The sequence below is a fragment of the Puntigrus tetrazona genome, chromosome 11, assembly GCF_018831695.1.
Source record: "Puntigrus tetrazona isolate hp1 chromosome 11, ASM1883169v1, whole genome shotgun sequence".
Classification (NCBI taxonomy): Eukaryota; Metazoa; Chordata; class Actinopteri; order Cypriniformes; family Cyprinidae; genus Puntigrus; species Puntigrus tetrazona.
In genome coordinates this window covers 19,877,314-19,904,641 of record NC_056709.1, presented here as the reverse complement: position 1 = coordinate 19,904,641, position 27,328 = coordinate 19,877,314, and the positions used below count along the sequence as shown (strand labels likewise).

Here is a 27,328-nt window from a genome sequence, read left to right as displayed (position 1 = left end):
CTGGTCTATTTAAATGACCCATGAGAGGCCACAGTCACATTGCCACAGTTTAAGAAGGTGATTAATAGTTTGTCATGTGACATGTTGTGGAATAAGCCACATGCTAATTTGTAACAATATGGAAATAATTCATTCCCGAATGAGCTGAATGAAAAGATGACACTTCACTACTGTTATAAAGAATGAATGGAATTTACTGTAAATACATAATATAAAAAATACGTAATATTGTACAATTAAAAAATTATTTCCAACATGAATGTAATACAAATCTATAAAAAAAAGTCACAATTTCCATGACAAAAAAAATTGTTTTTAACACAATAATAAAAGAGTGTGACAGTAATTTGGAATATTAGAGTTTCCTTTTTTAATCAAAAGCAGCCCTCACAATCACAAATAGAATCTCTTCAATTCCGAGGCAATGAGAATCCAGAGTCAAATGTAGTCTGCTTGTCTGAAAGGCCAAATGTGTTCGATCACATGACTTTACTCATTACATCGAATAGGAAATGCATGCTGGGTAAATGATCATAACACGCTCGACTACGCGACTTGTGAAAAAGACGTGAACTCGACACATGAAAAGGTAAAAAATTAGGTGGAGACAAAGTTTATTCATCTCGGACTATAGAGTACTAGTTCATTTCCTCGAACCGGTTCTTTTAAGACTGTTTGGCTCACTGAACCGGTTCAAAAATAGGATTAATCGGTTCCTGGCGTCATATGCATAATGAAACATTCAAACAAAACCTTATTTTCGTTAACAGATATTTTGTGACCACAGTTTCATTTGCGAATCTTTCAGATACAACGTTGCGATTATACAGCACACATTACAGACATCGACGCACAAACACGGATATGTTCTAAAGTTTAAAGGAAAAATATTCCAGTCTTACAAACTCCTTGATTTCACTTAAACAACTCACTGTACACACATACTGTATTACAATAACCTTTTTTTGCCTACATCTCTCGAGACAGAAAGGATTTACATTGCAGGATTCAATTAAATTTTATTTAATATCAGCACTCATATGTCTTTTTCGAGTCCCCTGCAAACATCGATTGTTTTGCGTTGGACGTGCTGCCGGCTGTTCATCCTGCGTCATCTACACACAACTAAAATTCCATTCAATTCGATTTTGTGAACTGGTTTGACCAATTACTTCCTGAGAACGGGCTCAAAAGAATAATTTGCTCAAGAATCGAACATCACTAGACCTTCTCGAATCAGTAGGTATAGCTATATCGGAATACAGAGCGTGTCTCTCCATCTTATTGACTACCCTGAGATTTTTAATAGAAATTAACTTAGCGTTTTTTTAAGACTCCGTTAAGAAGAACTGTAAAGAGAGGGTCAACTCTAAAAATTCATAAATAAACACTGTTGAACACGTTACCCAAGGGGTATGCAGACCTCTTCAGTAGTTTAGAAACATTTGGACTGTTTATAATGAAACTGTTAAGTGTCATATTTTATGACGTAACATAATTTTGTTTGTTTGAAATTTTTCGAATCTTATGAAAACGCAAGCAGGCGATTTGTTTTCATCAGATGGACATATTTAAAAATTCTGAAGCCAATATAAAATGTTAGCCTACTGTAATATTACTTTTTTTTTTTTTTTTTGACATCAAGCAGAACAGTCAAACAGAACATGGAGGTGGAAGCATCAAATCATTTTTATGTGGTATTCTTTCTGTTCCTACGGTGGGGCCAATTTGTTTGTGGTCTCTTGGAGAGAGGCATTTACTAACAGTGAGTAGCGTGCCACTGAGGGGTGAGGCAGTCGTGGTGCTCAGAGAGCCAGGGTCATTCCTGTGACTTAACATGACACCACTTGCACTAAGACACCGACAGCTGCACACGCACATGCTTTCCATTCTGTTTGTTGTAGAGGATTATAACCTGATAAAAGAGACCAGTGACTATCGTATTGTAAGGCCCTGTGCACTACTGTTTCTTTTGGACTGAGAGCCGTAAAGACAGTAAAAACACAGGTACTGATCACATTATTTTAGTCATATTTTTATACTATTATAGTATTTAGTTTTATTTCTATATTATATATATATTTTAAATATAACTGTTATATTAAAAAAATATTAATTTCATTTAAAACGTGTTAATTTAGCAGGTTTGTAATAAAAAATATATTTTTGGCATTTTAATTAAAATATTTTTTAGATTGCTGCATTCTATTTTTTTCTAAATGTTTATGAAATATTTGTATAACGTATTTTATTTCAGCATATTCAATGAATGAATATGATTTTATTAGTTGTAGTTTTAGTTAATAACAACATCAACAATAACACTGGTGGTCACATGAATGGAGGTGTAGTATAGTTATTTAAATAATGCACATTTAATGAATTTAGACGAAACTGTATAATAACTGTTTGTCCAAAAATCAAGAGTGAAAAAAAAACTGAGCTGTTATTGTTGTTTTCGGACTAGACTTCACTTTAGATAGATTTATGATTAAATAAAGTTGCATACCGTAAGATTTATGCAAATTTAGTTTGTACATACCTCATATAATTATTATTATTATTATTATTATTATTATTATTATTTTGCTGTGTAAAAGACAAAAGGATGAGAAGACTTAGAAAAGTTTTGACAGAGGGTCAGACAGATAAACAGACCCCTGCTCAATTTCTAGTGTCTTTTTCAGCATCGGCCCCCCCAAAAAAATGTATAAATGCATAGAAGCTAAAATACTAAAACCAAGCAGCATTAGCAAACGCGTAATCCCAGTCTAAGCTTTTTAATCCTTCTGTAAAAAGAACAGCATTTGCTTTCAATCTTGATCTTACATAATCGCAATCGTACATTTTAAAGTGCGTCTCAAGTGTCCAAACACTTTGGGGCCCGCTGTATTTGACGATGTGTTCTTAGAAGTGCTTACAAAAAAGAGCGAGTCCCTGAAAAAACACCCCTAAACCTGTCGCTTAGACCGGCTCTGCGCCGCGATTCCAGAGGATCCAAGCATCTGTTCCAGTCACTACTCACTCTCCTGAAAGCAAGAACGGAGGCCGTAATATCTTTCTAGGGTTCGAGAGCCAAATATGAGTGAAGAGTGAGCATTCCATGGCTAATGCAGCCACGTTCTGGGCATTTCTTCACAAGAAGCCAATTCCCCCTCTCTCCTCCTCCCTTTCTGCCAGCTGTCCCGCAATGTGCTGCTGCTTGTCAGTGAAGAGAAGTGGCGCACTGTTTTCAGTGACAGGGCAGCACACCATGTCGCCTTACACCTAAGACCCACTCAAACAGACCGATATCATCTGTCTGGTCGAGGATCTACTCAATCCCCTGTCATAAACCTGTGTTTCTAGCGTGCTAGCTGGTAGTCAGGCACACTTGAACTTGATACAGCTCATTGTGACTTTAAGTAGGTGAAGTCGACGAAAACTATTGCTCGCGTGGTGATTGTTAGCTTAGAAGCTTAGAAATGCTCGATAAAATCTTGATGATTTAGTCAGTTTCATATGATAATGATTCAGTGTCTTATCGGAACATGCTTACCGTACATTAAAGGTGCACGTTTTTATCATTTCATACATGTTCAGCCGCAAGAACAGCTCTGTTTGTGCTTCTCTCTCTCTCTTTCTTCAGATGTCATGATGCTAAGTTATTGCTGGTGTTCGCCAGTGAATTGCTTCTTCTTGCCTGACAAGACCGATGGTCATTTACGGTCTGGTTCCTAGTTATGATTTGTTGCCCGTTTTGTTTTCGTGAATTCTAAACATCCTGGATGTTAAAATGTTAAAATTATTGTTAAGACTTGATAAGTGTTATTCAAAGCTACATGAAACTAACATAAATACAATGGTTTATTATTATTATTATTTATTTTTATTTTCCCTTAAATAAAAAATGGAGGAAAACAAATAGTCTAGAATCTTTTACTGATATTTTTAAAAACATTTTACTGCATGTTCACAAAATGCTTAACGTATATAACGTATAGATGGATATGACAACGTTATGTGACGCGCTGTGGTGTACTTTTGAAGTATTAGTTGTGATTATTATTGATAACCTTGGAAATGTAACAAAATGTTTTCATTATTGAGATAATTAAGATACTTTTTACTTGAAGAACGCTGTCCATTTCTAAGAGTTTTTTCTTTGTTTTGAGATCGGTATTGTTAAAACCATGCTGAAACTTTTTCGGTAACCAAATGTTTTTCAGAAATGTGTGAATGCAAAGAATGCCCAAGGTTTTCACAGACATTTTTATTAGTGATGCACCTTTAGAGCAAGACAACTGGGATATCATTAGTAACCTGACCTCTTTGCTTAAAATGCTGAGAAAGAGCTTTCCTCTTCAAGAAGAATTCCTGGGTGTGTGTGTGTGTGTGTGTGTGTGTGTGTCCTGCATGGACCTGTCACCCTGCCATTCTCTGTTTCTGCTGACAGTAGGCCGAGAGAAGGTCCGGGGTGAGTGACTCGGACACACTGCTCTTCTGCAGCCTGGACAGCCACAGAGGCCCCATTGTGCTCCTCAACCATCAGTGATCATCCATCACATTTTAACCTGACAGCCAACTGCACAGCCTCCTAATCCTGCCAAGGATGGAAGCTTGGGTTACCATGACGAGAGCACCGTGGGGCGTCCCGTTTCGGACCTGCATTTGACAGAAGGTACCTTTAAATTCTAAAACAGGTTTCCCAATTACATGCTTTTAAACCATAGAGGTGTAAAGAAACAGTCATCGTTTTTAAGGGTCACTTTCACTAATAATATTGTAGAAGCGTTCAGCATACTGTCACTTAGGAAAAATATCAGCGAAAAACCCCCTTCACCATCTACTACATGAACCTTGAATAGCTGCGGTGGTGTCAGTAACCATAAATAAGCCCGTGGATTCATTACGGGACATAGCGGAAACTCCTCTGAATTAGCATGTGAGCAATGAGCCCAGACGAGTCCATTAGGGATTTCCAGTGTCCGGAGAGCCTACCTCAGTTTTTGGGGTCAGGGACAACAAAGGTCTTACTTACTGAACCAATGACGGACATTACACAGGGGAATGTATAGATACAACATTATACTCACTTTTACTAAACAGATTTTTAAAAGAAACACGCAGCAAAAATGAATGAAAAATAAATACATCAATAAATACAATGTTTATATATTATTTCTCTATTATATTTTATATTAAAATCAGATTTTTAAAATAAATGTATTATATATTCCCATAATTATTATTTGTTTTATTACATTATTACATTAAAACATTGATATATTTTTATTTAGAATTTATTTACCATATTTAGAATTGTATAATAAAAATACATTATTATTATAAACAGCAGCAGCAAATTATTACTAAATAAGCAAATGATGATTAAGAAAGACTGGCATAACAAAAGTTGAAATATTCTACATAATATATACATACATTATAATATATACATATTTTTATATTTTCAACATGAATATTAAGTTAATACATTTATAATTACTAATTTTGCTATCATCACATTATCAACCATTTGCATTAATATATTATTATGTTATTTACTATATTATATATTTTTTTAAATAAATGCATTATTATTATTATTATTATTATTATTATCAACAACAACAACAGCAAATTATAGGCCAATAATGATTGAGAAAAGTTCTGAAAAAACTGTCCGAACTCACTATATATATATATATATATATATATATATATATATATATATATATATATATATATATATATATATATATATTATGTTGTTTTTTACATACATAAACCCTAATGAATTGATCCAGCCAAGTTATAAAAACAACAAACTGATAATAAGTGTGCCACGTTTTTTAGAGAAGAGAAGAGAAGGTGATACTGTCCGACAAGGATTTCATTCAGTTAATTAAGGAGCCGTAGTGGATCTTTCATATCTGCTGTAGTCTGTTTGATTTCCATGGCACTCAGATCATGTTCCTGGACTTTCAACAGCGGCCTGACGCCATTCTCGAAGCAAACCGGTCCCAAATCCCCAGAAGATTGGGGAATGAAAAGAGATGTAAAGTTTAGATGTGTGGCAACAGCTAAACGCAGGGTCAGATTTCTCAGAGCCCTGGCTATATTTAACCTACTGATCTAACACCAGGCAGAGAGTTTAAATGCCACCACTGCAGTTGGTGTGGAGCAGTTGTCGTCCACAGATCTTCTTCAGCACGAGCTCAGCTCCAGGGGGAAACACCCACACAAGCACACAAGAACCGCAAAGGACCTATAACGCTTTCAGAGAGGACAGAGCAGAGCCGGTGGACTCTAATTCCAGCGAGAGATGGAGCTTTTCGAGACCAACCCCTACTTCTTCGCAGACCAGCGTTTTTACGAAGGCGGCGATAATTTCTTCCAGTCAAGGCTGACCGGAGGCTTCGACCAAGCAGGATATCAGGACCGAAGCTCCATGGTGGGCTTGTGTGGCGACGGAAGGCTGCTGTCAAACGGAGTGGGGTTGGAGGACAAACCTTCTCCATCTTCTAGCCTCGGTCTGTCCATGTCTCCTCACCAGGAACAGCAGCACTGTCCGGGGCAGTGTCTGCCATGGGCCTGCAAGGTGTGCAAGCGCAAGTCGGTGACCATGGATCGACGGAAAGCCGCCACTCTGAGGGAGAAGAGGAGGTTGAAGAAAGTCAACGAGGCCTTTGAGGCTCTTAAGAGGAGCACGCTCATGAATCCCAACCAGAGGCTGCCTAAGGTGGAAATCCTGCGCAGCGCCATCCAGTACATCGAGAGACTCCAGGCGCTGGTCAGCTCTCTCAACCAGCAGGAGCACGAGCAGGGAAACTTGCATTACAGAGCTGGGGCTACTCAAGGGGTGAGTGAAGCTCGGGGAATCAGGGGCAGGTGTACGGCGGGCATATACAGGGTCAAACAGGATTGTACTACTTAATGGTTCAAGGTCATTGAAAAGGGCTTTATATGAATTAATCAGACATTCTTTGACATTATGTAGTTTAATTCAAACCATACAAAAAATAAAAACATCAACCCATTCAGCTATATTTTGATTCATTGATAATATCTGTCAAGATGACAGTACATATAGAACGGCGGACTCTACTGAAGAAAAAATTAAATTGCATGTTGTCATGCATTCATTAATTACAATTATTTGCTGATAAAGTCAGGAATGTAAGGCAAATTATAGGCCTGCAGTAAATGCACAATACTTTGCAAAAAAAAAAAAAATTCTCATTCATTCATTAATTGAGAACATTTGCTGAAATCTCAGTAAAGTCAGAAAAAGTTGAATTTTTTTTTATTATTTCAATTAAATAAAGTCATAGTACTTCATGTTTCAATTTTTTTAAAAACATAAGAACGCCCATCGAACCAAATTTGTAAAGGATAATAGGTTGCCGTGTGCAGTGCTTGATTCATGGCTGGTGATGTGACTGACAGTGGTGTGTGTGTGTGTGTGTGTGTGTTTGTGTGTGTGTAACAGGTGTCGTCCTCTAGCGACCAGGGCTCTGGCAGCACCTGCTGTAGCAGTCCAGAGTGGAGCAGTGCGTCTGAGCACTGTGCCCCCGCCTACAGCTCCACCCACGAGGGTAAGACCACCACATCTACACTAACAAGCCTGACATTTGAAAACTTCCATTGAGCCACATAAAAATGTGAGGGTTGAACCATTTGAATGGCAAATACGTGACAGTGTTCCCTAATTTCCTCAGATCTCCTGAATGACGACTCCTCAGAGCAAACCAACCTGAGGTCTCTGACGTCTATTGTGGACAGCATTACAGGAACAGACGTGACTCCGGTCCCCTATTCAGTGGACATAAGCAAATAAACGAGGAGTTATGTTCAGACCATAACAGCACTATCTGTAACACCCAAGGTGAACAAAGTAGCTTTTAAAAGTCATAAAAGCCTTGGGGGCTTAATTTCCAGACAAATCTCGAGGTCCATATGATTATATTTCCAAATGTTTCTTATCTCTGTGGGAATAAGAACGAATTTCAGATCAGCCTAATTCCTGCTTAAACTTCAGACAGGCTGATTCATAAATTCATAGTTTGTCCTTTTTCCCTCTTGATTCCTATTTTTCATTTTGTTTGTGTGTGCTTTATGCTTACCAACAAAAAAAAAAAACCTTTGTGGGTCCAATGTTTTACTTCTGGTTTTGACCAATTTCTGCTTAATTTAAACTAGCTCTGAATGCCAGTCATGTAAATATGTTCCTATTTTCTACAGAGTGGTTTTGTTATTTTATTTTGTATTTTTCGGTGTGTTTGGAATAATTTATTTAACTTTTATAATAAAGATTGTTGTGTATTTGTACATATTCATTTACTTTAAAATTTATATAAAATTATATATATATATATATATATATATATATATATATATATATATATATATATATATATTTATTTATTTTTAATTTCCCAGCAATTGTGTGTAGAAAGCACCAAATACGCAAATAAAAATCCATGAAAAGATTTATAATACATAAGGTAAATATTTATTTTATATATTCATATATAATTTTTTATTTGTGCCAGCTTTTTACATTTAAAGTGAAAAAAAACCCCAAAAACCAAACAAACAAAAAAACTCAACAGCAGCTGAGCGGTACTAAACAAACATCACATTCAAAGAAAAAAATCTCACTTGTTCAACCACATGCTTTATGTGGAACCTGCATCTACTCTATACAGAATTATATACATAAATCGGCTATTTACACACACACATTAAACCTTACATGCACACAGAAGAGAAAGAGCTCGTGAGGGGGCTAAAGAGAGAGAGAAAGAGAGAGACTTGCACCTGTTTTACAGTTCACATTACTGTCAAGAGCTACAGAAACAAATTAGCGTAAAAATGACCATCACAGAAGAACACGCTGCAAAGCAAGAGGCTTCAGTTACTCCGCCACCGTCGCATCAGGGAAACGCTTGGTCCTCGTCAAGGCATTCTTTTTTAGCAAGCCACTAAAAGATCAAATAGATATTCAGCGAGCAGCGCCGAACATTACAAACGAAAACAGAACCAACTAAACTGGCTGTGAAAGGCTAGGCACAATTGGCAGATCGAGGCTTAAAAAAGAGCAGCACACCACAGGATTTCAAGTTCAAGTGTTTGATTGGTGATATATTCCTTCAGATCTGTGGTAATGATGACTGAGAGCGAGAAAGAGAGGCAAAAGATGCTACAGTGATTGTCAAGTTTAGTGGCATGCATGCTCCACCGGACGCCCCAAAGCCAACAGTGACCCACACAGCACAAACAAGGCTTGATCATCAATCATTCATTTAACAGGATAGAATTATTTTAAGAATGACAGTGATGATTTTTTTTGGTGTATAAAATGAAAAAACAGTCACTTATATTAATACTTCTTCTTTTAATAGAGAGCACTTTTTAAAGAACATGATTTGTCAGCATTGTGTAACACTTATAAGACACATACACACGTTTCCACACATTACAGTAGCTGCCACAATAGCACGATACATCCTGTGAATTACAGAAAATACTGTCTTAAAAAAAAAACTAAATAAATAAATAAGAAATGCCCAAGACTCTTAACCGGTTTGGTTGCTCGAAAAATCATTTGCTCCCGTTCTGATGCTGAATTTCAAGTGGCGAAGATCGCGTTTGTTTGCGGGTCCTACGTTTTTGCTTTTTTTTTCTCCTGATGCTAAGTGAACTGAAGTCTATTGCTTTCCCTGATGCTCGACAATATTTAGCATCATGGCTTAAAACGGTCTCGGACTCCTGGAAGTGTATTACGTGGATAAGCACTGCTGATGTGAACACAAACGCACGTTTCTCCAGTCACCACTGGTGTAAGACACCGACTATACAACATCGTTCTAGCAGACGGAGCTGTCTAACCGACAGGAAACAGTCACAACTGAGACTTTAAAATTCATATGATATATTCATCTCCATATACAAGTCCGATATATATTTCCATAAAAAACATAATAGCATAATTTTCTGTTTTTCATATATACAGAGACGTTGATTAATATTTTGCATAACCAAAGGGGAGAAAGCCTTATATAGTAAAATGCCAACGGCACACCCAAAGGAGCAGACTATAGCACTGACAGACTACAGGGCCAAGTACACCAGTTAAGTACGACCACCACAAAGACTATAGAACCGGGATTACTGGGAAATGACTGATAGGACGAGATTTCTCTGCTATGCGTCCCACGCGTTCAGAGTTCGAAAAAAATTCATCTTTCTGGCCCCCTCTATTGCACGGTGTCCAAGAAAGCTCTGGTGTTGTTGAGGACAGGGGAGGGCCGGAGGTTAACCCTTCCCTCATCCTTTCAAGGTGTCCCCAGATTTTGGCATAATTCATTCTCGAAAGGCCGCAAGCATGTGTCCGTACAGGTAGTGGGAATGCACTGGTAGGGAAATGAGAGCACAACAGAAACAAAATCATATTTCTTTAAAAACATATATACTTAGGGTTCGATACAAGTTGAAGTAATGTATATCAGTCGATAAAAAAGCAGTCTGGACAGTGTAAACACAAGCCTGTTGTGTCTGTAGATGTACTGTATCTTGTTATTTTATAGAGGAATTTATGCTTTATTCAAATGGTGAGCTTAACATTCAGAATTTAAAGTCTTTAGATGCAGGTTTTTGCGTTTGGTGTAATGGGCCATACACGCAGAATGCACACAGAAGAGTGTTTTTTAAAAGTTGGGCTTCTTTACCGTGTTATATGCAAAAAACTGCAAGAGAGTAGTAGAGTGAAAAAAAAAAGGTCTACAGATTTATTTGAACTCGATCACTGTGTTTTTAGAATGCTGTGTCATGCAGAAGATGCAGCTGAAACTGTATGCCCGTGTAGAGCACATTTACACAAAATAAAAAATGAAAAAATGCTTACTGTGTGAATGGCCCGTTTGTGTAATAAAAAGTGAATAGTTGTTTTTGTTGACCAACATTATGCTGCAAATTCTAATGAACGAGCTTGTATCAAACCCAGAAGAACACTGACATAATTGCAAAATGTTACATTTAAATACCTCATAATTACACAAACTAAATATATACTTTAATAAATGACATACAGAGAAGAAACAGTCATGAGCTCACATTCACATAATCCATTAGACTAAAAAAATGGAGTACAATAACGCAATCAGTTACTATTCAGTTGCTGCATGTTCGGATTGCTTACTAGGCAGTTCCTGGCGGACTATATGAACTCTCTGTTTTATAGAAGTTTAAGCTACTTAAGTTTTACGCAGAAGAAAACAGTATCAAAGAAATGAACCTGAGAATCATCAAACATCTCTATCTGATCAGAGAGGCTGCAGTGACCAGCTTACCTGTTAGTGTGAGTGCAGTGATTAGTAAAAGCAAGTTAGCAGGAGTAAGTCCTGACAGCTGAGGGGTCTAGTCTCTGCGGGGCCGGGGGACCGGCTGCTGAACCACAGAGACACAAAGGGGAGAAAACATGCAGTGACACAAGCTGAATGACCCTGACCTGTGCCATTAATATTAGTTACTTTCCACACATGCTTTCACAGTCAAAATGCATTCATGTTTTTCAATTAGTGCAGCGAGATAAACTGTAAAAGAGTTAGAGAAGGCGCTACTTGTTAGTACTGTACTGCAACCGTTGAAGAGCAAAGTGTTAATGGCACGGCTGAACTCGCTTCACCCTCGTAAAACACCCCCCTTTCTACCTTCTGGTTGCAGCTGTTTCTTGGGCACAGCAGTCATAGAGGGGGGAATGGACATGGTGTTGAGGCGGAAGCCGGCGGGAAGAGTCTCAATGGACCCTGGCATCATACCCAGGCCCTGGCCTTCCCTCGGCCTGAAGCGCTTACGCCACGATGGAGACCTTCGGAAAGACTTGTCATCGCACTGTTGAAAGGAATGACATCACAACAACTGGGTTAAGATACTGTTCTGAAGTACGACTCCGCCAACATCTGTGCTATTTCATATATGACAACAGAGAAGGGAACATCACGGCACAGTGATACATGCCAATGACGTCAACATTAACGATGAGCAGCTCAGTCCGGGCCGCAGACAAGCACTCTCACATTACTCTTGTGTCACAAAATGGCCATTTTAAAATAAGTAGGGATAACGTAAATATTCTAGTTCATGTTTCCTTTTATGGATTTATGAAAATGATATTTCATGCAGTGTGTAACACAGCTCTAAGTGAATGAAGAAAATGAAAACGACTCTCTCAAAAGAAAGAGTCGACTCTAAAAGGCGTTTTAAAAACAGCTGATGTCACGAAACATTAGCATATTGCGGGCATGCTCTTGTTGGTCTGAATGAAAATGCAAATTCATTCTTTGCCAGTAGGTGCTGCAATTGTAGTGGTAAAAATATCAGTTTATGAATGCATATTATAAGACAATGAAAGTGTTTTTGACTCTGCATGCATGTCAACCAATTGCTGGGGACTCCCAAAACCAAAGTATGAGCCTTTCATTAGGGGCACTTTAAAAACCTGCATTGAAAAGACTTTGAAATCTGCATTTAAGATGTTTTTCACTGTAGAAATCCATACATTAATTACAATTTATATAAAGTAATATGATTGGTTTATAATTGATGTACAAATGAAAATGACTAAATAAGATAAGCCTTAATCCTGTAATCATAATCGATTGTCATTGCTCCATTCTAAACAGTGTTAACAAAACTAAATTGCTAAAGTTTTTTTCCTAGTACATTAGAAGCTCTAGTCTATGTTTTGCATGTGTTTGGCAGTAGACTGCAAAGTGTGGATATGACATATGAAAAATCTACATGTACATTACATGAAATTTTAGCCAAAATGAAAAAAGTTTACCAACCTCTTCCAGGCGTCGATCTGTTCCCAATGCTAAGAGGTTGTTAAATTCCCTATCCAGAATCTGCCTGGCCTGGAAGACACAGAGACATGGGATGTTGGAAAGACCACCAGTAGTTAGTTTTCTATGCTAGAGCAGAACGGAGTAGTCTTTAAACTGCTATTAAACATCATGTGTGTTCCTCACCTGAGTGTTCTGCATGGGAATCTGTAGAATGAGGGCCAAGCTGCTGAAGTCAAATGTCTCATCCAGGGCAATGAGAGCTCCATGCACGCCACTTTCTAGCAGGTTATTACTGTACTCTTTCAGACCGATGTTCTGAACCCACTGCATCACATGATCATTGGTCCACACCAGGGTATCTGGGAGTGACAATACATGCATTGGCGAATATTACCTCTTCTAGACACAAAATGGTTCTTTGGTTTCATATTAGACTCAAACTCATATATAAGACTCAAATGACTTCCATTTGACTTTCAGCATGACTATCAAATCAAATGCTACGAATGAATTAAATAATTGCATAAACTGAATGTGATTGTTATTCTGCATCTAAACTGCTTGGTTGACAGTAAATGCTGCAAACCTCATTTCTGCATGTTCTGCTAGTTTAACAAGTTTAACAACACTTATGAATGCGTTGTGTACTATCCTCCTTTTATTTACACATTTGCATTATTTTAATTGGCAGACGGTTAGAATATTACACGGACAAAACACGTAATTATGCAGTTTCATGAAATATGCATGAAATATTTCATGTTTTAATGTTTGAAAGTCAAAATTATTATTGTATAAAATACACAAAAATATTATTGTAAATTTTAGTATAAAATTAAAACATTTTACAGTACAAGTGTATACCAGCAATATATTTATATTTATATTTATAACAGCAAAATATTTCTACTTTCAGTTTTTGCGAATCAGTTATAACCTCATAATAATAATAATAAAAATAATAACTAATTTGGACTCTTACATCGTTAATCAGCATCAGTGAACCATGAATGTGTCATTAAAATAAACTATTAATTAAAATAATATAAAAATTTTATTAAAATGATCAATTAATATTTTATGTCTAGTGGTTTTATTTTTTATATATGACAAAATTAATCACATCCGAAATAAAAAGTTTTTGTTTACATAATATACGTATGCACAGTATGTATGTATATAGTACAACCACATGCATGTATACTTTTAGGAAAAAATGTTACATTAAAATTTAATTAAATATTTATATATGTGTCTGTGTATATGTTATATTATTATATATATAGATAGATATACATGTAAATATTTAGAAAATATATATCGCATGTGTGTGCGCATTTATATATACATATTAAATATATACATGTGTATGTAATGTAAGCAAATGTAAACTTTTATTTTGGATGTGATTAATCGATTGACAGCACTAAATAAAACACATACAGCTATTGTAACAAAATGTGTATTGTGATATACAGTCTGCATGATATACTGTAGTATAAGACTGAACAGACCACTAACCCATGCAAGTAAACATTAATAAAGCAAATCTTCGAAGGGGTCTGTGTTTATAACAGTACTGGAAATATCTGTGTTTAGGTAACAGTATATGTGGAGCATGATCATTTTGCACAGCTGGCCAGCCTGCTTTCTGTTTGTACAATCTTGTACGTAATGTGCTTAAGTGTGTGTGTCTTAAGCAGTTGGTGCGTGCGTCTTTAGCGATGAAGATGAAAGATTTTAAAAAGCTGTGACAGCTGTGTCAAGTTCATGTGTTATGCTGAAGTTCAGCCGGGCGCCGTCCCTTTAAATGAATTTGACACTAAAAAGCTCAGCTGTTGACCTCACACATTCCTGCCACCAAAATGCAGATAACAGTTACTGCCACTAGATAGTGCTCTTCCCTTCGTAACTTAGAAGTAATGAATCCAGAGAGTGCATTGTTAATTTATTCATACCTTTGATGTCGTGTTGAAAATCGTCTCTTCTTCTCTCCAGCTCCTTCCTGTCATAGTTGAGCCTTTTTAAGCACATGATGCCATAGTGCAAACTAGCCCTGTAAGGATACATTGCATATGCCATTCCATACAAAGTCTGGTTCACACTGTAGTTATTAAAAATGAGCAGTCAGTCCTATAGTTTACCGGTGGAAGCTGTCCACCATCTTGAGATGTGTGCGCAGGTCTTTCTTAGTAAGGTGGTCCAGCATACGAGCGTCCACCAAGCACTCCATGAAATAGCTGCGGTACTGAGGCAGGCCGAGACTGGGCAGCCACTCGTTCCCAATCCACTCATGGTTCATGTCACCATATGCTAGTGTCTGAAAAACAAAAGGTGTTATTTCACTGTGTCTTTGTCAGCTGGATCTTGGGTTTGGATTTGTCATAAAATGGGTTTAGTTTAGTCATTTTATTTAGATTCTATTATTTAGGTGCGCACCAAAAATAAGATATAAAAATAAATATATAAATATATATATATATATTTTCTAGTTATAATGTTATATTTAATATAAGAAAAATTATAATGTAATAATATAATATAATGTTAATCAGATTTTGCTAATTAAATCTTCAGATACATGTTACATATTATGTGTTTGTACTGTGTTTTATGTATATAATCAAGCACACACATAAAGTATATATTTTGCATGTATTTTACATGTAAATTAATTTCTATATTTATTTTCTTATATTATATGTAAATGTATTTAGTATATGAACATTGCATATTTTTATTATATACTGTGTGTGTATATATATATATATATATATATATATATATATATAGATAGATAGATAGATATACACACATATATATATATATATATATATATATATATATATATATATATATATATACATATTTATATTTTTGCATCTGTTTGTGTTATATATACATATATATATTTATATATATTAGAAACAAATTATTAGTGTTTAAAATTATATTAAAATGTACAATTAAATAAAAATATATGTAATAAGTAATATAAATAAAACATAATACATTTATGTTAAATTTTGATATATTAAAGTTCTCATTGTATTGCTTACATGCAGAACTAAAACTAAACTAAACTTCATATGGAAATCTGTCAATTCTTTTTTATGCCATAAATACAGCAATCTACTGACAGACATTTATAATGGAAAGTGAACACCACATAAAAGAGGTCACTGGAAAGCTCTCAGTTGCTCCCTCACCTGAGCCCAGCTTCCTTCCTCATTCTCCTGTCAGTCAAAGGCCAGAGTGACAGCGTGTTAGAGCACAGAGGACAGTGTTAACAATGCTCTCTTCCAGCTAAATAAGTTTAGTCCAGTCAGAACAGATGAAGTGCACGGCAAGTAGCTATGATCGTTACTAGGTTACTGCAAATGCAGTTGCATAATTTTGCAAAGCGACAGGACAGCAATCACGCAGAAACATGCAAAAGGTTTAATAAGCGCACTCTTTGGGTAGTTTGCAGGGCAGAGGGAGATGGGGGTGGATTCAGGGGCAGCAGGCTGGGGGTTGTGAGGGCTGCGGAAGCGTGGCATATGCATGGCACCGCGGGCACAAGGGAGTCACCCAGATGGACTAACCATTTTGGTCGAGGTTGCCATGTTTTCCATCTCCTCGTGAGTCACCCACACATTTCCGGAAGACTGAACAGAGAAAAACAGACACACACACACACACACACAGATAAATGATCCCACATGGCATAGTCCTCATATCCACCTTTGCAGCAAAGTCCCTTTAAGGCAAATCTGTACAGTTGGCAATCATGTTACTAACACCCCCGGCAATTGTTTTCTTCATATGACGTAGGTGTACAGATGCCTATTTATTCTAAATTGGACCAAAATCTCGAATAATTTATTTGGCTTCAAATAAAACCCAAACTGTGTTTTTTCAAACAAAAATTATTATAAAAATAATTTAATTAAACTTTTAAATAGAATAATTTTATTGCACTATTAAACTATTTATATAATAAAATAATATTGAAATAAAAAAATAGAATGCATTAGTGCTGTCAATGATTAATCACGATTAATTGCATCCAAAATACATTTTTCTTTATATAATATATGTTTGTACTGTTCATTTATTATTTATACACACACATACAGTATATATTTTGAAAGTATTTACATTTAAATGCGTTCATATATTTATTATATTTGATATTATATATAAATATATATAAACATAACATATTTTGTTACATAACATATACATGCATGTGTTTTTATATACTTTTATTTTGGATGTGATTATTTGCGATTAATTGTTTGATAGCACTAAATTATTTATATGATTATAATGTATTTACTAAAATATTACACTTAAATATAATTATAAATCATTTATAATTTGCAAATTAACATTTGTAAATAAAATAAAAATGCATTTTATAGCAATATATTTTTTGATAAATTGATTATTTTATTTCTACAGTTATTATCATATTAATATAATTATTGTATTTAAAAATGATTAACAAAATGATAAAATATAATTTTTATAATAATAAATATTAACTACTTAATTCTAAAATAATTAAATTACCAAACATTATTTTATTATTTTATTATTTAACATTATTTTTTACATTATTTTTACAGAAATTGTTATTATAAAAACTATTTCAGTAAAAAAGAATTAAATGAGATATCAAATACAAAAAAATATATATATTTTAATAAGAAATAATTAATGATGAATTATAAAATAATAAGATAAAATAAAACTTTTCCAATTGAGTAGTTTACAGGCAGGTTCTTACTGTGCGTGAGGTGAGAGGAGCTGACGGACTTGTCAGTGAGACCATTTCTTGAATGGCCAGTCTCAGTTTTAACCGATGCAGTGGGTTACTGATGCCGATCTCTCGCTGAATCTCTGTGTCCGACAGTGCCGACATGATGGCGCCGCTCTTCACATTGGCACGACACGCTGCCACATACCAAGCTGGCATGCCCACCCAAAGCTGGAAGAAGTCAGAGAGAAGAACGTCAAGATGCATCTTCGCTATCTCCATCATCATCAGAGCGAGTAAGTAATTATCGTAATTATTGTCATCCGCATCCCACCCCCCTTTGATTTGTGTGATTATAATCATGGAGATCATGAATGCTGTGCTCATTACAGCACCGTGGGAGGGATTGTGGCTGATATCTTTGTACCTCGAGCCAGGAGACCACAGTCGGGCCGTCCCACTGAGCAAAAGGAAGCCCTTTCCTCCTAGCATCCTCCAGCAGCTCATGTCTGACAGAAGACAAAGAAAGGTCAGAGCTTAGAGGAAACACAACCCTAGAGACGTCAAACTCACATCAATCAAACGTATGAAGAATAGAGTGCAGTAGTTAACTACTACTATTATTATTAACTAATCGTGCGGTATATATATATACACACACATATATATAAAGATATATATATATAAAGTCTGGAAAATATTAATAGTTTTTTTTAGCATGAAAGGGTAACTTCAAATTCAGACCTGATATATAATATAATATAATATAATATAATATAATATAATATAATATAATATCATTTTCATAACATACATTACTACATTACCATTTCAGGTTTGAGGTAATTATTCAATTTAAAACAGTTTTCTGTTTAAATCTATTTTAAAATGTAATTTATTACATTTGTTCTTATTATGTTCTTATTATTTTAAACATTAATTTCTCTGAATCAGATTTTCATTGAATTAGAGAACAGCTCTAGGTTATTTTTCAACATCATTTATTTCATATGCAAAGGCTATCCAATTTGTTTTTCTCATCTAACACTCAAACAAGAAGCACATTTTGTTCTTAGCACAGTGCCAAAGAATGGACACAAACACACAACACACACACACACACACACACACACACACAAACTTATCCACACGGCAGGTGCTAATTAGGAAACCTATTTTTTTCTGTCACGCTAATGGTCAGGGGACAGAGATAAGATGTGGAGATGAGGATAGACTCTACAAGATGGTAAAGTACACTCAAATGAGGCCATGTTATTAGTCTACTATTAAGTGTTATTTGTAACTTGTTTATCTGCAGGAAATGGCACTTTGCCATCCAATTGATTGGTCATTTGCTTTAATTGAGCTGTGTAATTAGGTAATGAGGATTAGGTCAGATTAGTGAATGTCTCAGGGTGATCTGATGGGCGTCAAGGCGAAGGAGCTGTTTAAGTGAGATATAAAGCAGAGAAGACCTACTTTTTCTTCATCCTGCGGTCTCGCTCTGCCTGTGTGCCCAGTTTGCTCAAGGTCATGGTATCTCCAATACCCATCTCGAAATCTGAATGTTAAATATTAAAATACGGAATATACAATCTTTACTCACTTACTGTAGGTACAACGTGTCAAAAAACATGACTTTTTTTTAAGACAAATAATCCAAATACCATCTGATTGTAAGTATGATTTTTCTTACATTTAAAGTACTTTAATAAAACTGACCCTCTAGCTGTAATAAAAACATGGCATTTCCCGCATGTAATGTATGTTTGTTTCATGCTACCTGGAATGACAGGTGGTGTCATCTGGCCATCCTTGCTCAAAGGCTGATCTAAACGCGATTTCTCTTTCTTGCCAAAGAGACGGCCAATAGAAGACTTTATGCCCTTCTTTTTGTTGCCCCTAAGCAGAAAGAGAAAATGAGGAAAAAGAGAGACACTGTGTGACTTTTTAAGCATTTAAAGGGATAGTCCACAAAGAATTCTAAAATGGATATTTCCGGTCCTTAATTCTGATTGGTTGAGCAGTGTTCGAAGCTGTTGTAAATTATTCTACAAACATACACCTTTGTTCATGACTGTGTGTTGCTCGGCAACCACTTTGTTGCAACCACTACCATTGTTTGGCGGAGGAATAATGTTTTTAGTAATTTAGTAAAATTGTATTTTTTTGTTATGTGAAACCATATGTAATAACTGTTAAAGTCATGGTTTACATTGAATTTATAACAGTTAAGGTTATATTGCTTTAATGAACACTTCGTCAAGATTAACGTTCCAAACCTGTATGACTTTCTTTCTTTTGTGGAAGAATGTTTGCTACCAAACTGTTTTGGTTCCCACTGATTTCCATTATATAGGCAAAAAAATTCAGTGGAAGAGAAAAGTCATTGAGAAACGAAGCGGTTTGCGTTTTTTCGAGTTCCACAGAAAAAATAAGAGTTACAGATTTGGATTGACAGACGGGAGTGAATAAATGATAACAGAATTTTCATTTTTGGGTAGACCAGCACTTTAAGTAATGTTCACAATGAAAAATATGTAGCGAAAAAGCACCTGGAAGTCATTCATTCTGAAGAATTTCTGGTGGCATTAGCAACTATTATAAATAGCGAAACTAAGTTGAGCTAATGCTAATGAGACCTGCAGCAATGTGAAACTGCAGTTGAACAGAAACAGTAACAATGGCGAGAATTTTTGCCCTTAATAATCCCCAAGTTGAAAGGGAAATGCTTTAAAAAAAAACTGATTTATCTGAAGTATGTGTATGCAAGACAGAACACAAAAAACCTGTCCTGTGTGACCAACGCCTCACACTATATAACATGTAGTTATATCGTTTCTTTTAATTAGGCTAACTGCCTACCCTGCTGAGAAATTCGTAGTTATTCCTGCACTCTTATTTGGTACTATCAAAACCAATTCAATCGTAATGAAATCACTCTTCCCCTAACATCACCATAAATTTGTGCGAAGCATTAAATCGTGTTGGAGCTGGGCTGCTCTGAGATGCATTTTAACTCCCCAGCAGTGATGTGGGAGTACAAAAGACGGTGAGAGACTGAAAAACGGGACATCAGATGTGATTTCTTGCTTTGATTCAAATCAATGTTTATTAGTCTGAGCATGCAGGACACCTTGTGAAAGTCTTATTTGAATTAAATTAGTCAGACTACAAAGTGTGATTTGTATTAAACCCATGGTATTGTCATTAAATTTAGCTGTATAAAAACATCACACCCAGCTGAACCTTTACAGAGATTAAATAGTAGACGATGCTCTAGAGAGAACATCTGGAACAACATAATTAAAAACACAGCATGAAAGCTGCCCACCAGAAAATCATTTAGAAATTCTTTGTATAAGTAAGTCTATGGTGATTTTATTTAGCATTAAAAGTTGTCCTACGTTCAAATCCTTTATTATATATATATATATTGTGACGGGCGTCCCGAGCTACCATCAGCGTTGCCCTGGGAATAAACCACCATCACCTGGGAAAGCCACTAATCACCGGACTCGCCGCACCTGGAGCTCGTTTGCCGGTGGCCAGATAAGCCACGTCAGGCTCGCACTCCAGTGAGCTACGACACTCCTACATGCTGTCTCTGACTGTTATCTCTTTGTATCTTCTAGAAGCCAGTCCTTGAACCGCGACACGGAGCTAATTCCCCAAGAATCACCGTTGCGTACTCACCGACTGCACCCAGAGCACCGAGCACCCAGAAGATAACGCCACTGACAGCGGTTGTGCACCGCTCACCATTCACCTATCACCTATATATTGTTAAATAAACGCGCCCTCCGGGGTTCAAACGCCTCTGTTTGTGCTGTGCTTCATCCGCCCCGTGACAAGTGGTGGAGAATGCGCCATGTTGAAGCACTCACAAACACCTTGAAACAAAGAGAAGAAAGCGAGAACATTACGCCATGGACGCCATTTTGTTTAAAGGGCACCTACCCGACTCATCTTTTTTTCTTCTCTTTGTCCTCCAGCTAAGCGCCGCGACCCGGCCAGGAGATGGAGGAGCTGCTACAGCAACTCACAGAGGTGTCCCTTCGACAGCAGCAGATCGTAGAACACCTGGCGAACCGACAAGGGCAGCTCGAGCAGGAGCTCGCTGCCCAGGGTGCCGCCGCTCGACCGCGCCCGCCGTGCCCGATCCCGCATTCAAGCAGCGCAACTCCTTCCAAAAATGACCAGCTATGACGACCCAGAGATTTTTTACAGATGTTCGAGAATGTCGCCGCCACGGAAGGATGGGATCGCCAAGAGTGGGCACGCGCGCTGGCCCCGCTGCTAACTGGAGAAGCGCAGCGCAGCTTCTATGCCATGCCGGCTGACCTGGCTGCCAACTATGACGACCTGAAACGGGAGATCCTCGGAAGGGTCGGTCTATCTCCGATCTGCGCAGCCCAGGGGTTCTTTGACTGGGCGTTCCAACCACGCCGACCGGCCCGGGCTCAAGTCGCCGAGCTCACCCGCTCAGCCCAACATTGGCTACTGGATCAGGACCCACCCCCGCCAGATCGTCGAGATTGCGGGCTCTTCCCCGATCCTACCGCCAGGCGGTCGGCATGCGCAATCCCCGGACGTCCTCGGAGTTAGTGGAAGCGGTCGAGCTGGCTGAAGCGGCACTCAAGAGGGAAGCCGGGGAGCGAGCGCCACCTTTTCCCCGGAGGGCACCCCAGGAGCAGCGCGCGCCGGAGGGCACCTGGCGGCCAGTAGAGCGGGCGGCGGGCCCTGCAGTAAAGGACGAACCCATGCCCACGGAAGCTTCTACCACCCCAGCTCGGGGAACCCAGGCCTGGCTAGCGGGCTGTGGGTTACACCAGGAGGTGCCCCACGAAGCGCCGGCCGTCCCCATCGCCTTAAACGGGCGCAAGTTAAACGCCGTCCTGGACTCTGGCAGCGTTGTCAGCCTGGTCCAGTCCCGCCTGCTACCTCCCCGTTCCACGCCCCGAAAACGCCTGCCGATAACCTGTGTCCATGGGGACACCAAGAAAGTCTCGACCCGCTGGGTCAAAATAACCACAGCAGGTGGAAGCTGGAACCTGGAGGTAGGCCTCGTCCAAGACCTACCGGTGCCGGTGATCCTCGGGCGGGACTGGCCGGGCTTCCCGGAGGCTCTCAAGAACGCTGCCCGGGCCGACAGCCCACCAAAGCCGCCGGAGAAGAAGAGAGGGGCCCGCCGCCAGACTGCACTCATGACCTCCGACAGCGGGAGAGATGGTGAGTCCCCTCCTAACGCTAACGTATTCTTTGATGTGTTTCAGCAGGTTACTGGAGAGGCTCATTCGGTCGGGCTATGATGATAGGCTAAAACACTGCTGGGATCAAGTGCGCTTCCTCGAGGGAGAGGAAGTCCGGCCCAGCCCCCATCCTCTCCCGCACTTCATCGTGGAGAAACGGTTTGCTCTACTGTGTTGCCCAGCGAAGGGGGGAGGAAAAGCGTCTGTTGGTGGTCCCAAAGTCAAAGGTGGACACAATATTGGAACTGGCCCACGCCCATCCATTGGCGGGACACTTAGGGGTCGCCAACACCACCCAAAGGATCCGGGACCGTTTCCACTGGCCGGGGCTGGATGGAGACGTACGAAACTTTTGCCAGGCTTGCCCTGAATACGTCGCCCGGCCTCCTCCCCAGTCCGCTTATACCACTTCCTATCATCGAGGTGCCCTTCGAGCGCATCGGGATGGATCTGGTAGGGCCGCTGCCAAAGTCTGCCCGGGGCCACGAACATATTCTGGTGATTGTCGATTACGCCACCCGGTATCCAGAAGCTATCCCTCTCCGAAGGGCTACCGCCAAGGCCATCGCCCAAGAACTCTTCCTCCTCTCCACCCGTGTCGGCATCCCCAGCGAGATTCTGACCGACCAAGGCACCCCGTTCATGTCCCGTGTGATTGCCGGCTGCTGAAGATTCATCAGCTGCGCACCTCTGTCTACCATCCCCAGACCGGACGCCTGGTCGAAAGATTCAATCAGACCCTCAAACGGATGCTTCGCGTGGTGACGGCCGAGGAAATACGTCCTCTTCGGGATTCGAGAGGTGCCCCAGGCCTCCACTGGGTTCACACCATTTGAACTGCTGTTTGGCCGTCAGCCCCGAGGCCTGCTGGATGTCGCCAGGGAGGCCTGGGAACAGCAGCAGCAGCCGGCGACCCAGAGGTCGGTCGTCGAACACGTCCAGGCCATGCGGGACCGGATCGAACGGGTGATGCCCTGGTACGGGAGCACATGACGGAGGCCCAGAGAGCTCAGCAACGCCACTACAACCGCCCGCCCAGCCGCGAATTCCAAGTCGGCGACATCGGGTCATGGTTCTGGTCCCCACCCAGGCCTGCAAGTTTCTGGCCACGTGGCAGGGACCATACACCGCACTGGAACGGCTGGGCCCAGTAAACTATAAAGTCAGGCAACCCGAACGCCGACCTGAGCAGATCTACCATGTCAATTTGCTGAAGAAATGGGTGGGGACCAGGAGAACCTAGCGCCCTCACCACCCAGGAAGCCCCCGGTCGTCGACATGAACGCGTCATGCTGTCTCCGCCCAGAAGTCAGACATCAAACATCTGGTCGGTCAGTTCTCGGATGTGTTCTCGCCATCGCCCGGCAGACCCACATCCTACAGCACGACATCAAAACTCCTCCCGGCATCATAGTAAAACAGCGGCCCTACCGTATCCCTGAGGCTCGCCGGCGGGCTATAGAGGAGGAAATCCAACAAATGCTGAAGTTGGGGGTAATTGAGCCATCTACCAGCCCGTGGTCCAGCCCGATCGCCCTGGTCCCAAGCCTGACGGCTCGCTCCGCTTCTGCAACGACTTCCGGCGGCTCAACCAGGTCTCTGAGTTCGATGGCTACCCGATGCCCGTGCCGTGTGGACGAACTGCTAGATCGCCTGGGAGGGCCCGGCACATCTCAACACTGACCTCACCAAAGGCTATTGGCAAGTCCCCTAACCGACGAAGCAAAGCCCAAACGGCCTTCTCAACCCCGGTGGCCACTGGCAGTACCGGACCCTCCCCTCGGGCTACACGGGCACCCGCCACGCTCCAACGCTCATGGACATTCTACCCGCCTCACCAACACTATGCGCCGCCTATCTGGATGATGTGGTGGTTCACTCTGAGACCTGGGAAGAACACCCAGAGCGCCTCGGAGCGGTGCTGCGGGATCTCCGACGGGCCGGACTCACCGCCAACCCCAGGAAATGTCACCTGGCGCCTACGAGGCCAAGTACCTGGGATACCGCGCTGGCCGGGCCTAATCCAACCCCAAGAACAGAAGGTCACGGCCGTCCGGAGGCTCCTCGCCCAACCACGAAGTCCCAGGTACGCGCTTTCTGGGGTTGGCCGGATACTACCGATGTTTTATCCCCAACTTCTCCTCTATAGCCGCCCCTCTGACAGACCTGACCAGGAAGGGGCAGCCCGAGAGGATACCCTGGAGCCCCGCTGCGGAGGAGGCCTTCACCCGGATCAAGGAAGTCCTGACTTCAAGCCCGGTTCTGCGAGCCCGGACTTGGGTTGCCCTTCCTCCTGCAAACGGATGCTTCCGACGTGGGTCTGGGAGCTGTCCTGTCCCAGGTCCAGGCAGGTGAGGAGCATCCCGCACTCTTCATCAGCAGGAAGCTGAACCCAGCCGAGAGGAACTACGCAGCGGTGGAGAAGGAGGCCCTGGCCATCAGGTGGGCAGTCCTGGAGCTGCGTTACTACCTTCTGGGCCGGCGGTTCACCCTGCTGACCGACCATGCACCCCTTCAATGGATGTCCCGGCCAAGGACACCAATGCCAGGGTGACCCGCTGGTTCCTCGCGCTCCAGGACTTCCACTTTGATGTGAAACACCGCGCTGGAACCGCCAACGGGAACGCCGACGGACTCTCCCGGCTGTGGTCAGCTTTTTGCAGGTCTGTCAGTCACTCCCCGCCCACCCCCAGTATCCCCTTGATCTCATCTGTTTTCTCCGCCAGACCAGGACAGCGCTTGGGGGGGAGGTGACGGGCGCCCCGAGCTACCATCAGCGTTGCCCTGGGAATAAACCACCATCACCTGGGAAAGCCACTCAATCACCGGACTCGCCGCACCTGGAGCTCGCTTGCCGGTGGCCAGATAAGCCACGCCAGGCTCGCACTCCAGTGAGCTACGACACTCCTACATGCTGTCTCTGACTGTTATCTCTTTGTATCTTCTAGAAGCCAGTCCTTGAACCACGACACGGAGCTAATTCCCCAAGAATCACCGTTGCCGCACTCACCGACTGCACCCAGAGCACCGAGCACCCAGAAGATAACGCCACTGACAGCGGTTGTGCACCGCTCACCATTCACCTATCACCTATATATTGTTAAACAAACGCCCTCCAGGGTTCAAACGCCTCTGTTTGTGCTGTGCTTCATCCGCTTCGTGACAATATATATATATATATATATATATATATATATATATATATATATATATATATATATATATATATATATATAGGTTGTTCTTAATATTTTTGTGATACATTTGTTCAAGAATATTTGATAATTAGAAAATTCTGAACTGTTTTTGAAAACACTTTTGAAAAAGTTCAATGGAAAACAGCATCTTTTGTCAAATCAGGTAAATTATGAAAAAAAAAATATCTGAAAGCAAATGAACTGCAGAAGGCACTCAAGAGATTAAATGAATACGTGTGAACAAGTTTTAGACATTTTTTTTACCTACAATAATCAGCTTATTTTCAAAGATTTAACTAATCTACTTGGCTCACAATTCTTATTGCGCATGTCACACCTGGAGGTGTATTACAGAACAAATGTGGGTCACACATGACTTAAACAAAGGCAAGCTGACAGTAATTAGTCTCAAGAGCAGTTGAGTGTGTGTGTGGGAGAATCTCCGTCTACAACAAACTCTCATCTGTCCTCAATTGTGCCTGCTAGGAAAATTATGTCTCATCCAGTTCAATCAGAGAAGGATCTATTAACACCTGAGACGTGATTGTCTGCGGATTTGTATGAGCGTTTACCCTCTGCCGTCCTCAAGGCTTCCTGTTAGCTGAGCGAAGTTCATTTGGTCTAGTCTGAGACTGCGGGGGGAGGAAGGGGGCGACGTCTCACACTTGATGGTCGCCTTGTCTTCTCGGGCCTCCACGGGAGACTGGGACAAAAACACACAAACAAAATCATCACGAAACCACCTCATGCAAAAAAACGAATGACATTTCCCACACAACCTGAACAAAAACGCACATACACACGAACACATCCTCATCTATCCAATGCACACACTTAATAAGCACAAGCAAGGCAGTCTTCAGTTTAATCATTTAGAGATGAAGACACACTTACAGCCACTCGTCTGCGATGTTTCCTTAAATCACTAGGCTGAAGTGTTAGCAGGAAGAAAGAGAGGAAGATGCAAGGTGACAGGTGATTAGGTGCCGTCAGTGTTAGAAAAGGCAATTTAACGGGTTGAACACGAAATAAAAGCATTGCAGTGTGAAGCGGTGGATCACCAGGGTCATGATGCCCAACTCGTGGGCTGCTGAACCGGACGTCAGTTTGGGTGTGGACCGGCCGCTAACAGGAGGAGATGAACTGGCCAGAGAGAGGGCGGTGACGGAGGTGGGAATGGAGGAGCGTGGCCGCAGTGTTACGTTCAGGCCGTCCATACTGCCGCTGTTGACCCGACTCTCGATCTCATCCGCCCGGAGCTCTGCTGATTCCCTTTCTACCTGGATCATTCTGGAACAG

At 40.5% G+C, this 27,328-nt stretch overlaps 2 protein-coding genes across 14 annotated transcripts in view; one reads left to right on the top strand and one right to left on the bottom strand.

The window, feature by feature from the left end:
• Window positions 1–6,121: 6,121 nt before the first annotated feature.
• myog (myogenin) lies at window positions 6,122–8,313 on the top strand. The gene is made up of 3 exons (XM_043252151.1): window positions 6,122–6,844; window positions 7,475–7,580; window positions 7,704–8,313. The coding sequence occupies exons 1-3, from the start codon at window positions 6,308–6,310 to the stop codon at window positions 7,820–7,822; spliced, it is 762 nt and encodes a 253-aa protein (XP_043108086.1). The 5' UTR covers window positions 6,122–6,307; the 3' UTR covers window positions 7,823–8,313.
• Window positions 8,314–8,474: 161 nt separating this feature from the next.
• ppfia4 (PTPRF interacting protein alpha 4) overlaps window positions 8,475–27,328 on the bottom strand; it is an 85,701-nt gene continuing 66,847 nt past the window's right edge. For 4 of the 13 annotated variants that reach the window (XM_043252138.1, XM_043252143.1, XM_043252141.1 and 1 more), the window contains exons 15-30: window positions 27,091–27,319; window positions 26,924–26,959; window positions 26,602–26,732; window positions 19,364–19,482; window positions 19,060–19,141; window positions 18,008–18,089; window positions 17,611–17,811; window positions 16,421–16,483; window positions 16,043–16,069; window positions 14,978–15,153; window positions 14,792–14,889; window positions 13,017–13,192; window positions 12,834–12,902; window positions 11,697–11,877; window positions 11,337–11,433; window positions 8,475–10,400 (exon numbers count right to left, since the gene is read on the bottom strand). In XM_043252138.1, the coding sequence (XP_043108073.1) occupies window positions 11,372–11,433; window positions 11,697–11,877; window positions 12,834–12,902; window positions 13,017–13,192; window positions 14,792–14,889; window positions 14,978–15,153; window positions 16,043–16,069; window positions 16,421–16,483; window positions 17,611–17,811; window positions 18,008–18,089; window positions 19,060–19,141; window positions 19,364–19,482; window positions 26,602–26,732; window positions 26,924–26,959; window positions 27,091–27,319 (1,732 nt within the window). In that variant the 3' untranslated portion in view covers window positions 8,475–10,400; window positions 11,337–11,371. The remainder of the gene's footprint in view (window positions 10,401–11,336; window positions 11,434–11,696; window positions 11,878–12,833; window positions 12,903–13,016; window positions 13,193–14,791; window positions 14,890–14,977; window positions 15,154–16,042; window positions 16,070–16,420; window positions 16,484–17,610; window positions 17,812–18,007; window positions 18,090–19,059; window positions 19,142–19,363; window positions 19,483–26,601; window positions 26,733–26,923; window positions 26,960–27,090; window positions 27,320–27,328) is intronic. The other 9 variants (XM_043252139.1, XM_043252142.1, XM_043252145.1 and 6 more) reach the window with 5 other exon arrangements.